General features: G+C 45.0%; 1 protein-coding gene and 1 long non-coding RNA gene across 7 annotated transcripts in view; one reads left to right on the top strand and one right to left on the bottom strand.

Moving 5' to 3' along the window:
* Positions 1-10,118, bottom strand: part of JPH2 (junctophilin 2) — a 61,541-nt gene extending 51,423 nt beyond the window's left edge. The window contains exons 1-2 of one of the 6 annotated variants that reach the window (XM_083746208.1): positions 9,809-10,109; positions 8,893-9,445 (exon numbers count right to left, since the gene is read on the bottom strand). In XM_083746208.1, the coding sequence (XP_083602334.1) occupies positions 8,893-9,271 (379 nt within the window). In that variant the 5' untranslated portion in view covers positions 9,272-9,445; positions 9,809-10,109. Of the gene's footprint in view, positions 1-1,381; positions 1,797-8,892 lie in introns of those variants that run through there. The other 5 variants (XR_014566075.1, XR_014566076.1, XR_014566077.1 and 2 more) reach the window with 5 other exon arrangements.
* The window catches only part of LOC310848003, a 222,727-nt gene that overhangs the window by 122,615 nt on the left and 84,927 nt on the right, over positions 1-15,185 (top strand). The window lies entirely within an intron of this gene.

The following is a 15,185-nucleotide window of genomic DNA, read 5'->3' on the forward strand; positions in this document are numbered from 1 at the left end:
GAGTGACCCAATGCAAAAATCCTGAGGATCCATGTGGATCCGTGCTTTGTCACCACGTTTTAAATGGGGAGGGAAGGAAAAACACAGAAGGGACAAGAAGCACAAGAGGGGTGTGCGGAGAAGCAGCTGGCTAAGAATGCAGGGGAGGAGTTTAACGGGGTGGGGGGGAGGAAAGGAAGGCAAAAGTCGTCCCCCCAAGCCAGCCCTCTCTCTCTCTCTCCCACCTGCGAGTCCCTAGAGCACGGAGAGGAGGAGGTGGTGGGCTGGAGCCTGCATGCAGTGTGACTAGGAAAGAATTAGAAGGAAGGACTCGATCCTTTCCTTAACCCTCTGCTTGCCAAGAGGGCAGGGGATTCCCTGCTCTTTGTTGAGTTTGAGCAAACGCAGCAACAGAGGCGGGTGGGCAGTAAGACCCTGAGGCAGAATGCAGGAAAGCAGCAGCTTCCGCCTTCCCTCCGCCCGACCGCCCAATCTTATTTTTGCCTGATTTTTGCCTATTTGCCTATTTGCCCCTGCGCTCCGGCGAGTCAGCTCCAGGGACCACACATTCGCTCAATAACACGCATAGACATTTCCCCTTACTTTTTAGGAGAAAAAATCTGCGTGTTATAGAGCGAAATTTACGGTAATAATTTTCTTAAATTATTGGGGGGGCGGAGCCCCCCCAAACGAATTTTTGAGGGGGCTCGGGCCCCCTCAGGCCCCATGGAGTCGGCGCCTATGAGTGTATTTGTTGTTCATGCCCAACATTTCAAGGAGTGATACCAACAAGCCAGAGGGAAAGGGTGGATGTGAAGGGGGGGGGGGGACACCCTGAACAACTTTTTGTTGCAAGTTTGTGTATTCCTAATACCAAACTAATTGAAATACAGCAAAAGCTCCCTTGCTGGAGCCAAGTTGAACGCTTCCCCAGAAGGAAGCTAGTTCCTTCCCACCAATTGCCTCAGAACATTAATTTCCCTCACAGCAGAGTTTCTCTCTCCCTTGATTGTCGTCCTTTTGTTGATGTGGTTACCTCAGTAACTAGCAACCTACCCAAAGAAACCCACTTTGGCTCAATCCATCACTCGCTATTAGGAGCCTCACTCCCCAAATTTGTAAACCACCAGCTCTGCAACCAACCACCCAAATCCCCATTCAGCTAGAGTATCCTGGGACGAAACATGCTGGAGAAATACAAATATTTATTACCAGTATAAAAGAATTAGCTCCCCCAAGGATTTGCTTTCTCACAGGCAAATGGCCATGGGGTATTTTTATAGCCACAGACTGCCAGCAATTTCTGTCATGTTAGCAAAGCACAATAATCCTTGGGGAAGCTAAGAAGCCAAAGGACAAGAAAGAGCCCAGAAAGAAAGGCACGAAAACATAAAATGGTCACCTAAGGTTAAATAGCTCTGGATGGGAAAAGACACTTGCTCAGTGGCAGAGCACACACTTTGAGAGTCCCGGCCTTAAACCCTGCTATCTGCATTTAAAAGCATCTCTGAGGAAATCCTTTCCTTGTGAAAGCCTTTTGGTAGACAAGGCCGAGCCAAGAGGAACACAGGCCTAAGTCAGCTTCTTCATTCTTGCTGGCTGTTGAATTGTGTTTCAGCTCTAAATCAATCCCTGGAACGAATGGAGATGTGAGAGAAACCTTCCTTGTCTGTTTGTGTGCTGACAATTTTAATGGCAGTGTGGTGTAGTGGTTAAGGTGAAGGACCTAGGAGACCCAATTTCTAATCCTCACTCCTAACCATGGAGCTCACTGGAGAGGTGACCTTGGGCCAGTCACAGTCTCTCAGCCTGACCTACTTGGCAACACAGCCAGATGGGCAGGGTATAAATAATATAATAATTATTATCAGTACTATCAGAATCAGTGTTTAGGTGAATCTATTGACAAAGGAAAGGGTAGGACACTGATTCAAATGAGGAAAGCATATTCATTTTTAAACAACAATTTGTAATGATTTGTGAACAAATTCACAAGTGAACCCCTGAGAAAAGCCCAACAAGCAACTTCCGGAAGCTTCATTCCTCCAGCCTTAGGACTTAAGGAACATTGAAGAGGGTTGAATCGCAGAATGCCAAGAGCGATAGCTGAGGGTTTTCTTCTCTTAAAAAAAGAAAATCGAGGGGGACGTTTCAGTAGAGTGGGAAAGGGAACTATATTTTCCCTTTCCTAAGCTTCTCAAACACTCCAGTGTCCCACATATCGCTAAAAGGCTCAGATTATGAGCTAGCTATCAGACTGTGACTACACAAATTTACCTTGGATTAAGCACCATTGAATTCAATGGAGCTAACTTATGCATAGGCATGTATAGGATGGTGCTATTAATCTGAGCCCTATAAGTGTGTTTTTTTAAAAAATGAAACCAGTGTGGTGTAGAGGTTTCAATGCCTGACAAGAACCTGAGAGACCAGGGTTCAAATCCCCATTCAGCCATGAAGCTGACTGGGCCAGTCACTCACTCTCAGCCTAGCCTACCCCACAGGGTTCTTGTGCGGATAAAATGGGGGGGAGGAGACCTATGTACACTACCTTGAGGAGAAAAGCTGGGGTATAAATGTAACAAATATATAAACAGATCATAAAGTTGTGAAAACGTTCCCACAGGAATTCCTGCACTCCCTCAGTTGTGATATGTTATAGTATCTCCTTCTCCTGTCACAAATGTAAAATTTCTCCCCAATACAGGTGTCTTTGGGGAGACTAATTTCTTTAGTATAAGCACTAGAATTTCTTTCTTTTTCATTCCCATGAGAACCGCTTCAAAATAGCAGCAGAGATCTCCAAGGGTGAAATATTTAACTGTCAACTTAATGAATCACTTTACCATTAGAAAATTCCCAAGTGTCCTAGAGAAGCATCCCAGAGATCACTTGAAGAAAGCTTGTGGGGAGCGTGGGGACAAGCAAAGCGAGTAAACAAGGAGTTGGAAAAACTTCCTAATTAGAAGAACGACCAAACCCTCACACCATTACAAACTTAAGCACTGTACCTCTGATGTCAGGAAATATCCCATGGAAGAGAATGAAAGGGGAAAATTGGGAATCAGAAATGTAAGAAGCTCCCTTATATCATCAGATTATTGGTGTATCCAGGGCTGGATTTAGGTTTGATGAGGCCCTAAGCTAATAAAGGTAATGGGGCTCTTTATATGTCCAACTGTCCTTTGTCAACAACTAATTGTTGCTGTTTTTTGTGTTGAATATATACTGTATGGTAATTTATGGACCTAATAGGTATCTAAAGCCATTTGCACATGTTGCCATGCAACCAGTCCATGCAGAATGCAGGCACCCTATATATAGAAATGAGCAAACCAGTGATATTTTAGGGAGCAGGCTAGCAGACGGGGCCCATTACTTACATCATAGGAGCCTACACAACACAAAACACTGTTGCTGTATGTAGGTTTTATTTTATTTTATTTTATTTTTATCATATTTTGGAAATGTACATTGTTGTTGTTTTTCCTTTAATTTTTTGGGGGGCCCCCAAGAGAGTGGGGCCTTAAGCTATAGCTTGTTTAGCTTATACGTAAATCAGGCACTGGGTGTATCTGAGGTATGGAGAACCTTTGGCTCTCCAGGCATTACTGAACTGCAACACCCATCATCCCTAGCCATTGGTCATACTTGGTGAAGTGGGTGGGAGTTGTAGTTTGGGAACATCCAGAGGGCAAAAGGCACCCTTACCCTGGTCTATCCAGCATGGTAAATGCTGGTTGTGTTTGAATGTAGCACTAAGCTAGGCCAGAAAGCACATGAGCTAAATGCAGGCAACTGAAGCCCTCCTACTTTGCAAGCAGGGAAACCACAAAGTGGCAAGCTTGGCATAACATGCGAACCTGGGGTTGTGGTTTCCTCTACCCTAACAAAACCACCATCACTAATCCAACCACAAACCGTGGCTTCAAGGTAGCTTAACAATCATTGCTTGTTAGGGCAAAAGAAACCACGATTCCTGCTTGTGCAGAGTATTATTTCAATAATTTTATGGTGTTATGTGCCAGCCAATACAGTCAGCGGCTGATAGCATCTCTCCTGGGTTTCAGAGTGGGATCTCTGCCCCCTCCCCACCTGGGCATGCTTGGATTGAACCTGGGAATTTTTATCTTCAGCTCAGGATCAGACAGTTCTGATTTAATGGCACTGTGGGTTAAACCACAGAGCCTAGGACTTGCTGATCAGAAGAATCCCCGTGATGGGGTGAGCTCCCGTTGCTCGGTCCCTGCTCCTGCCAACTTAGCAGTTTGAAAGCACCTCAAAGTGCAAGTAGATAAATAGGTACCGCTCCAGTGGGAAGGTAAACAGTGTTTCTGGTGGGAAGGTAAACGGCTCTGGTTCACCGGAAGTGACTTAGTCATGCTGGCCACATGACCCAGAAGCTGTACGCCGGCTCCCTTGGCCAATAAAGCGAGATGAGTGCCGGTCAGGGGTTCCTTTATCTTTTAACTCTCCTCACAATACAGGTTTAGAAGGAGCTGAGTCTAAGAGATTGGTTTATGGCAGCTCTGCAGGGTGATTCACACTTAACACTGAGTGGCTTTTCAGAAGTATTAGCCCCTATCGCAGCTTGGTCTGAAACCGAGAGAATGTCTTACAACAAAGTTTTTATCCTCTCTTTGCAGGTTGGGCTGAGTATAATATACAAGAACTCTAAGGTGTTGTTCACTGCCATAATCCTATTGCAGGTTTCAAGGCTGTGTTGAGAAAGAGCAGCCTAAGATAGCCCTACTATGTAGTACATTGTTAATACTGAGCTCAGAGGAGGAGCTTAATTTAGACTCAAAGTAAAAAATTATTGGGACATCTCAGGCTGCAACTAAGATAAATCTACTTAAAACTGTCCCCTCCGACCTCCCCCAGATCAAATCAAGCACTCAGTTGCATGCAGAATCCTCTCGCTCCATTGACTTGCATGCAGACATGCAGACTAGTTGCCATTTTAAATGTTCAAAAACTGAAAATAAAACAAAACAAATTTTGCACATGAAGTAAGACTCCAAGTAGAAGCAGGGTCTTCTCTCTTAGGTGCCAACCACTCACACTTCCAGTTCAGGTAACACACACACCGGGGATAAGCTACAACATTTTGTCGCAGCACTCTACTCGTTATTTTCAGGTTCTGCGCAGGGATGCTGAGGCTGAGAGATAGTGGCTTCCCTAAGGCCACGTAGTGGGTTTGCAGCCGAGATGAGATGTGAAGCAAAGATGTCCTTGTTCAGTCCCTTAGCCACTATGCAATACTTATTAATAGCACTCATTGGACAGTATACCTCTCATAATACTGCTTGTTACCAAAGACACCCATTAAAGATCTTATTAGTATTTTGAGGGGGGAAATAGCCATGCAATTACATTCCACCGCTTCTTCTCTGGCTTCTCCTATTGAAGGAGCTGGCAGGAGCCATATGAGCACCTGCAAAATCTCAATGCCAAATCTACCCCCACTGGTTTTAGTGCTGGTTGAAGCCATCAATCACCATGGAAGCTAGTTTACAAAGCAGTTCAAAAGACATTTGGAAGAAATGGTCTCCTATAAAAGAAAGATAACTCACAGAACAAAATTACAAGTGTGTGAAGACAGAAAACATTCAAAAGCCTGTAACCCACAGAAAGTATGCAGAAAAAAATTATTACTATTATTCTGCAAGCTCAGTTTTATTTGGTTATTTTATGCAAGTTAAGTAATTAAACAGAAAAAATAGCCACCTCCACCTACTGGACAAGAGCACAAAAATGAAGTACAGCAATCATTATGGTAGACTAGAAAAGGAATATGCAGCCAGTTTATAACATAATAATAACAGCCAGTTTATAACATAATTGTGTGTACAGACAATGTTTATCTGGGAATGATACAAACATTATCCTCCTTCTCCCTCCAACAGAAGTCTTTGCCAAACAATCTTCAGTCCCTTTGTTGTAATTCCTTACATTTCTGCCTGATGTAAAATATCTGTATTCATTGCATACAGCCCTTAGATGCAAGTACAGTGGTACCTCGGGTTAAGTACTTAATTCGTTCCGGAGGTCTGTTCTTAACCTGAAACTGTTCTTAACCTGAAGCACCACTTTAGCTAATGGGACCTCCTGCTGCCGCCGCCGCGCCACCAGAGCACGATTTCTGTTCTTATCCTGAAGCAAAGTTCTTAACCTGAAGCACTATTTCTGGGTTAGCAGAGTCTGTAACCTGAAGCGTATGTAACCCAAGGTACCACTGTACTTCTATTCCAGGAGGGGGAAGGCTGGAAGAAAATGCATACCTGTTGCTCCACCCACATTTGCCTCTGGCTCCACCCACCACTGGAATGTGGCCCCTAGAAAGTTCACCAGGAGACAAAGTGGCCCTTGAGGAAAAAAAGGTTTGCCACCCCAGTCTAGAGCAGGTGCTTGGGGGCCTGTAAATCCTAAACAACAGCACTAACTCCAGCTGCCCCTGGATTTTTGATGTCTTGCCATTCAGATGCTGCACCCTGTTGGCTCCTCCTGCCTATCTATAGAGGATATGCCATCAGGAGCTAAGAAACTCTGGGACTTGTAGTTTTTGAGAGATCATATTGCATAGGGTAGGGCGGCCTACTTCTGTCGGTGAGTCCTAGAACTTTCTGTTCTGGAGGAGGGCATGGGCTTGCAGCACATTAATATTGCTTGCTATTCTAACATTGCTTCTGATCGGCTCCAGACAATCTCACAAGATATAGTTACAGATAGGTAGCCGTGTTGGTCTGCCATAGTCAAAACAAAAAAAAAAAATTCCTTCCAGTAGCACCTTAAAGACCAACTAAGTCAGTTCTTGGTATGAGCTTTCGTGTGCATGCACACTTCTTCAGATACAAGTGTGCATGCACACGAAAGCTCATAGCAAGAACTGACTTAGTTGGTCTTTAAGGTGCTACTGGAAGGAATTTTTTTTTTTTTTGTTTTCACAAGATATAGGCATCTTGTATAGGTACAGAGAAATAAAACTGCATCCTCAAGCATAATTTGCAATTCAGTTGCCAGTTTTTGCTGCATGGTTATGGGCTTGGGGTCTGCAACCATAGACTCGTGAGCCCACATAAAGTGTTCCTCCAGCCCCATCTGCTTGGGCCCTGCTAGCGTGACCAAGAAACAAAACCAAGAGCAGGATAGGAACACAGCTAGGACTTGGCTTGATTCCCAGGACAGAAACATCAGCAACTGGGAACAGTCTTAGCCCTTCCCCCAATGGTACCCCTAAATGCATTCTTTCGGTACAAGTGAATGTCTTCCATTCAGTCCCATAGGAAAGTTAAGCTCTCCGCTTGGGGAGAGCAAGGCAAGGAGAGCAAAACCCAACCTCCACTCCTGACATGGCATGACCCAGTCTTTGCAAAGGACACTCATGCAGGAAGTGCAATGTTATCTCCAACCCACAGCAGCATATAAGCCCTCCATTGACATCACAATCCATCACTACGGCAGGCATTTTGCTTGTCCACAATATAGGAGAGCTACACAGGCCCACCACAGCATATGGAATATCTAATACAATGCATACCACATAGATTCACATACATGAAATCAAACAGGACCTAAGATTTCAGATGAACTTACACGGGGGTGGGGTGGGGGGGGGACATTAGCAATAACAGCATCTTATCACCTGCTGCTGAACATTTTCTCCCTATTTGTCACCAACTGCTGAGCATTTGTTCAACAAGGGCTCTCCCCCCACAGCTGCTCCTTCCTTCCCTCCCTCCCTCCCTCCCTCCCTCCATGCTTGCCCTGAAAAAACAAGCTTGCTAAACAGAAAGGACAAATTGGGCTGAACGAAGATCTTGAGTCATTACAACAGTCGATAAATCCCCATCGGATTATGTATTAAAAGTACTAATAGTTGTCTAATTAGGCCACAGTCTGCTTTAGAATGGCCAAACATATCTCCATTAGTCTCAGATTTATCTATTTCTTTTCAGGAACCACCATGTTAAGGAAGGTATTTAAGCTCTTAAGTTTGCACCAGCTTTTCCTAAAGGGAAAACTGAACTGCTGTGCTAAAAAGTGATTTCTGAGCCACCTATACAATGTCTGAAAGAGGAATGTCCCTAGACCCGGGTAAACTCTGTGTCTGGTTATACGTGCACACACATGAACTTTTGCTGCCGGTCTTTCCATAAGCATCTGGTTGGCTGCTATGAGAACAGGTTACTGGACTAGGTGGGCCACTGGCTTGGTCCAGCATACTTTTCTTACAAATAACATATAGTCAACAATCAGGTTTGGAATCCAGTAAGTTGCCTTTTTGCAAGCAGTACTATCTCAACAGCACCTTCTACCTCCTCTGCCATGTGCAGAAGCTGCTGGCCACTTCTGGATGCATTCGGTGTTGCACACTAGATGGTCAACCAAGCGGCAAGATCTGGCGCATGCTGTGGAATGACCACACATCCAGTGAGCAACTGGCTGGCACACAACTCGCACTGCAGAAGAATCCAAGCAATGGTCCCATTGTGACGTCAACCTCTGAGCACTAAGGAGCGCCACTGGGAATGGGCTATTTTTGACCCTGAAGCCTTTTTTCTTTTAAGCACGTAGACAGTATGGTTCATTCAGCAGCTACATTAGCAGAATGGCAAGTGTGCCCACTAATGTCTATGCACCTAGGAGCCCTTGTGCACAAACAGGCATGCTGGGCTGAGATTTTGTTTAAAGTGTGCATGGCTGCAAAGATGAGGACAGGGCCTTAATCTCACCTGTCCAGCATCAGCTGAGGGATCAGAACTGAATTCTTTGCCCGCTGAAGGAGCCACAGCCATTAGCTCACATATCACATTCCCTGGTTCCCAGGACCCTGCTCTGCCCTGCCTTCCACCCGGCAGCCCAGAGAGAAAACAGCCCACTGGATAGCGACTTCCTTCCGCCCAGGCTTACCTCCATCAGCATAGGTCTCCGTGCCATAACCGTCCTGCAGCCCGTTATTCCAGGTGCCTTCGTATTTTGCCCCGCTGCTGACGTTCTGCCTGACCCCATACCTTCCTTTGAAGCCGTGTGTCCATTCGCCCTTGTAAAGCCACCGCCCTTTGGTCTCGATCCCTAAGCCATGCCTCTTGCCTTGAGACCAGTAGCCCTCGTAGGTGTTGCCGCTGGGCCAGGTGTAGACTCCCACCACTTCGAAGCCGTAGTTCCAGGAGCCCGAGTATTCGCCCTGGCCCTTGGGCCCGGTGCAGATGCCGTGCCCGTGGGCTTTGCCCCCTTCCCAGCCCCCGCAGTAGGCCCCTCCATCGTCAAAGTCAAACCTGCCACCGCTCATGCTGTCAAGCCAGGGGTCTGTGCTCTTCTCTGGCTCGTTCCCTCCTTCCTACGTGGCCAGATCACTTCTCCATTAGTGGAAGCGGCAGGTGGGGGTGCATAGCCAAGCTATGCTGGAGGGCCACCTTTGGGGTCAGGCGTGGCCTCGCCCAGGAAGGGGCAACTAGGGAAGAGGCTGCGAGGAGGTGGAAAGCAAGCTGTTCCTAGGCTCAGAAAACTCAGGGACCACCAACTCTCCGGCTTGGCAACACTAGCCTGTCAGGTGTGGAGGCATGGAAGGAAAACTCTACCAACCGGCCTTGGAGGTAGCAGAGAAGGCTAAACTCCTGCTCAGCTGCAAGGCGCGGGCCTCCCCATCCTGCGCTCTCTCCAAGCGCCCTGATGGGCAAGAGGCAAGCCTTTGCAAGACCTTAGTTGCAAGGTAACCTTTCTCTGCTACACCATTCTCGCAGCCTCTTCTAAACGCCGGCAGCATCCGGCCCCTTTATGAGCCAAGAAGGGTAAAGATCCTTGCTGAACCTTCCCCGGCCGCCGCCGCCGCGACCCCCTCCCCTATGGCGCGCTTTGCGCCCTCGCCTCTTCCGCCCTCCCGGGGCTCCTGCGGCCCCCGCGGCTATTTGCGCGGGCGGTGCCAGGCTCTTCTTCAAAGCCCCATTGGACAGGCGAGTCTCTCCGGCTCTCCTCCCGCAGCCTCCTTCCTTCTACCCTCCTCCGAGAAGAAAGGTCACAGCTGCCCTAACAAGGCCATCGGATCCCTGGAGCTGCTCCGAAAATAAACCCACGTAGCCCTGCCCACTTTGCAAGACCCTTTTATGGAGGACAGAGACACCCACCGCCGCCACCCCCTTTCGGGCTGGGATGAAAACGAGAGAGAGACGGAGCAAGTGTCCTATTTAAAAATAGCACCCTGGGAAAAGGAGGGAGGCGCGGGCGAGAGCTCTGCCAGGTCGTTTGCTCCGAACTTTGCAACGTGCACGGGAGGAACTTCTGCTAGTTACGGAGCAAGGAAAAGGAAAGGGAGTGAGCGGGCGAGAATGAATGGGAGAAACCATGAATGAAGGTGCTAAAGGCACGAGGCGAGGCGAATTGGGAGGGGACAGGATCGGAGTTCAGGTGGGATTCTGCCTACAGATGCAGTGCATGTTAGCCCCACCCTTTTCTGCAGCTAATTAGGGGGCGCTATTAGTGTGGTATCTATATCAGCCACCCAATAACGCAGGTTTCTCAATTTAAATTGGTAAAATATAACATTTAGACTAACACTTTTTTTAAAAAACACACCCTCCTGTTTGGTAGGCTGCACACATATTCGCAGTCCTTGCCAGCCACAAATTGGCTTGCTATATCAAGTAAGCCAGACCTTGTCACAGCTTGTGAGAGCTTTCAAAATTCTCATAGTTTATTATTAATATTAATATTATTAACTTGCTTCTGAAGACTAATTAGTGGACCAGCATAATTACTTGCCTGACAGGCATAGGTTTCTTTAGAATCCCAGTGTTCGAGATTATTATATACAGGGTTGTCCATTAAAAGAATTGCATGTGAAATGTGTAAACCAATAGCCTTTGTCAGGTTTTGTCGCTGGAGGAAGTCTCTCTTCCCAGTGAGGCTGGCCTTCCTTCCTTGCTTGTTGACCTTCTTTGTATTATAGAGAGCATGGCAAGGTATAGTTTTAAAGTGTTTATTATTAAACAGATGGTCTTGGTGTGTGTGCATATGTTACACTTGTGACAACATGCCCTTGCAGTTTTCTACTCCAACGTTGTGGCAGTTTTTACAATGGAGACCCAAGTTTGGGAAACACTGATCTACCACAATGTAAAGGGGTCCCCAATGTGTTCACAGGCAGCATAGCCACCGCATATATAGCCTTTGGCACCTGTCTCTCCCATTTTGTATTTTCATTGTTGTTGTGCAGGCTGCCTGCTTTTTGTCTGTTTTGGGGTGTGGGGTTTTGATCCATTTTAGGGGGCTCTGATAGCATTTCCTGTTTTTTTAGTGAAATGGTTATTTTGTGATGCCCACAGGTTTAATTTCCAGAAGTGCCTCTAGGGCTAAAAATGTTGGGGAGCTCTTTTCTGCTGTGTTTTAGGATGGGAGTCTTTGCCAGCCTTACCTGAAGATTCCCCATTTTGAAGACTGAGGTCTTTTGTGTGTAAAATAGGGGCTTACATCTGAGCTACAAATTTACCTTATTCCAATGAAAATGAAGTGCATAGTGAAATGCCAAACTCTTCCTTTATTTTAACAGAACTAAACTACTGCAAACTATTTAGGCAAAGTCTTGAGTTTTATTATTCAGGAGCAAACATTAATTTGGTGCTCCCAAATTACTGGTACCTGCACATACACTGAGGCTACAATCCTAATCCCATTTACCCTGGAGCAAGTCTCACTGAATTCAATAGGACTTACCTTGGAGTATTTGTGGTTCGAGTTGCACAACTAACCAGCAAGTGCTTGTGATAAAAATCCAAGAACACAGGTAGCAGATGCTGAAAAGATCATTCCTCACTTTCCTGAAGAGGACAGGCAGTGATTTCTTGACAGCAGCCCATTCTTACATCACATGAAACCATGGTTTATTCAAATAATGCTTCATTGAACAAACCATGCTCAAAGCCAAAGGGCATTCTACATGCAATGTAATTATGGTTTTGTCATACTCTGCCCTCCTTATTTCCTACCCTCGGCTCTTTTGTGGTGCCAAATTGCTATCATTGCTTCACCTGCAAGAGAGGATGTGAAAGATTCTCAGTGATCTTCATCAGCACCTGTCATGGAACAGCAGGTATCTTCATCCCTTCACCTGAGAAAGAAGCACCCATACCATTTTGCAGCTTGTAGGTGTTTAACCTTTTTATTCTATGCCCCTAGACTGCAACCACACCCACCCACCAACTGACATTAGGCTGTTAATGTGAATGTTATGCTTTACATTTAGTGAACATTACCTATGCTAGTGTCACCTGTGTCTCTGCTGGCAGGGAGTTTGAAAGGCCGTTTCAGTAATGAATGTTTTAGTAGTTTAAGCATGTTAATTGTAATGACTGTCAGGAATGGAACTTAATTTTGGAACCCTCCCACCCCTTACTCAACACCTGCTCAAATTTAAGGGAGGAACGCTCTTAAAAATCAATCATTTTTCCAGGATCCTGTTACCAGGCAGTTAGCAGCAACATCAGCTTTGGGGAAAAGGTTAGAAAGAGGAGCTGAGTGCTGAGAGGCGCTTCATTTTTCATCATTCTTGTCTAATGTCACTGTTGCTTGGCTAGTAGTTTGAGAGCAAAAACTTTAACCACAGTAAATGAGGTACCCACACCAAGCCATTGTTCAGGTTAGTAAACCAATAACATGAATGAGCCATAGTTAAATAAACCATAGTTAAGGCACTGTACTGGGTTCCGATGCAATGCTAAGCCATGGCTTGTTAACTAAGTTTTATTTAAACCATGGTTAACAGGGATGTATGAACTTCCAATTTTCACAAATTACAAAGATCTGGATTAAGAAATTTAAGTTCTTTGCCTGCGTGTATATTGGTAGTAACTTCAGTATAATGTATGTAGCTTTGGGGGTTGTTTTTTGCTTTACAATCACAGGTTGAACTTACTTAAGTTGCCAGTGAGTGATCTAAAATGGCTGGAGAAATAAAATATTTTTTTAAAAAAAATGGTCCATTTGCTACAGAAAGCCAACAAGTTATAACTCCACATCTTTCTGGATGCATTCAGTATTTCATGGACCACATCATCATCGGGGCTTTTTTTCAGCTGGAACAAAGTTCTGGCACCTCTTTTGTGTGTTCCAGCACCTCTGTAGTGTTGCGGTGTCATTTCTTTGTGTTGGAGGTGGTGTGCAGCACAGCTTTGGCTAGTTGCTCCCCCCCCACAAAAAAAGCTCAGGTTTTGGGGGGGCCCTCTCCTGGTCCCAATAAATACATCAGGTTGGGATCTGGGGAAACGCCTTTTTCAGTGGCTGCACCCACAGGCTCTGGAACAACCTCAAAAGGAAAGCTTGTGTTGCCCCTCATTAATGGCTTTTCACTACACACAATAATACCTTTGCTTTTAAAGAGAACTTTTGAGTCTTAAATGATTTTAAAATTCTGCTGAAAATGTTATGGTTTTAAGGGGTAGGTGCTTCAGTGTTGTTTTTTTGCTTTGTATGCTTAACTTTTCTAGTTATTATATATTTTACTTATTACCCACCTTGAGGCTTTGAGGATAGATGCAATAGAAACATTTTATTTAACTCTTTTAAAAACCAGAAAATGGCACTCACCATCAACACGCCAACTATTCATGAATATGTGCTTTGCTAATAAGCGGGAAGCTCCAAGTCTCATTTCAATTATGTGCTATTCTATTCGACACAGGCAATTTAAGGCTGCTGCAGGAGAAAGGAAAGGACACTCTAGTGCTGCTGCCTGCCCCATCCCCAAAGTCTCTCATCAACTCCGTCTACATCCTACTCGCTTGTGCTTGTTTTCTTCCCGTGTAAGAGATATTAGTACTGTGAAAACACTGCTTAATTATTACTGCTAAATAAATCCACTGGCTCTAAGTAACACTTCCATATGCACTTAAGACTAAAGAGGGAAGCACTGTGGTCCCTCTCTCAAAACAGTCTATATTCCAAGAAAGAACTGAAGTGAATGAGAAGGGGGGGAGGAGGTCAAGGGAAAGCACAGCAAACTCAGTTAAGCTTTCAGCTCCTTCAGCCACACCTGTCTCTTATTATGCAGAAGATCAACACTGGAAGGCAAAATGTGTGCTATTTCCTGAGCACATTACAGGGAACAGGTGCTCATTATACAGAAACAAAGACAAATACAGAGCTAATCTGTGTAACTTCTGACACATTATGCAGCCATTACAATTGTTAAGTGTCAGAAATTTCCAAATTAACTCAGTGCCCAGGTTTTGTGCCTTAATATTCACACAAGCACACGCATCTTAATAAAAAAACTTTAGCACTGTGCAATAGAAATGCATACTAATTCACACACATACAAAATAGAGCATGCCCTAAACATTTTATAAATCGCCATGCTTGGAAATATAAGTTGCAATAATCCACAACTCTCACAGCCTCAGTAAGGTGAACAACATTCATCTGGCAGGGTTATTTTAAAGACATCTCTTTTTAAGCACAAAATCTCTGGATTTTGTGTCTAGTGAATGGTCTTGATTGGTATTTCTGCAAGTTCTCAGTACAAGCTGGAGAAGGACCAAACACCATTCACAAAGCAGGAAAAGCTACAAGCTTCCACTGACTGTAAAGGCAATGCAAAACACTGGCTAAATTTAAGGTATACAAGCAGAAGCACTTCTCAGAGCAGCTTATTTCCTGGAGGTTTTTCGGTCTCTGCTTCCCTGGCAGAGTAGGCTGCCTCCATAGAGCAGGGAGGTTAGTTGGCAAGGGACAAGATGTCTCAGAGCATATGCTATGAGAATATATCATGAAATCTTTGTTCATTGCCACCCAAGATGCAAGAAACTGGGTATATTGCCAACATGGCTTTTAGCTTTGCATACTTGTTTGGTTGAAAACTGCTTTCACACATTGCAAATGGCAAGAAAGCCAAACCAAGGGAACTTGCAAATAAAAATAAAATGGCAAAAGCCTTCAGTCCTAGTTCATACTGCCTGAAGGCAGTTTCCTTAGTCCAAGTCTGCCATTATTGCTTTTTAAGAGAATCCAACTTGCATCTTATTTACATAATTGCATCATTGGTCCCCTGCACCAACTCATAAGAACTCAACATTTTAAACAGAGTTCTGTGGGTTTTTATTAAAAAAATTTGAACGCCCAGGGGCTGACCACCTTGATGCCAAGTGGGATGGTTTATGAAGTGGAGTTCCTCAACAGAACTTAGTTGATGTGCAAGTACAGCACAGGCTGCATAA

This window comes from Podarcis gaigeae (assembly GCF_964106915.1).
Source record: "Podarcis gaigeae genome assembly, chromosome: 6".
NCBI classification, from domain to species: Eukaryota; Metazoa; Chordata; class Lepidosauria; order Squamata; family Lacertidae; genus Podarcis; species Podarcis gaigeae.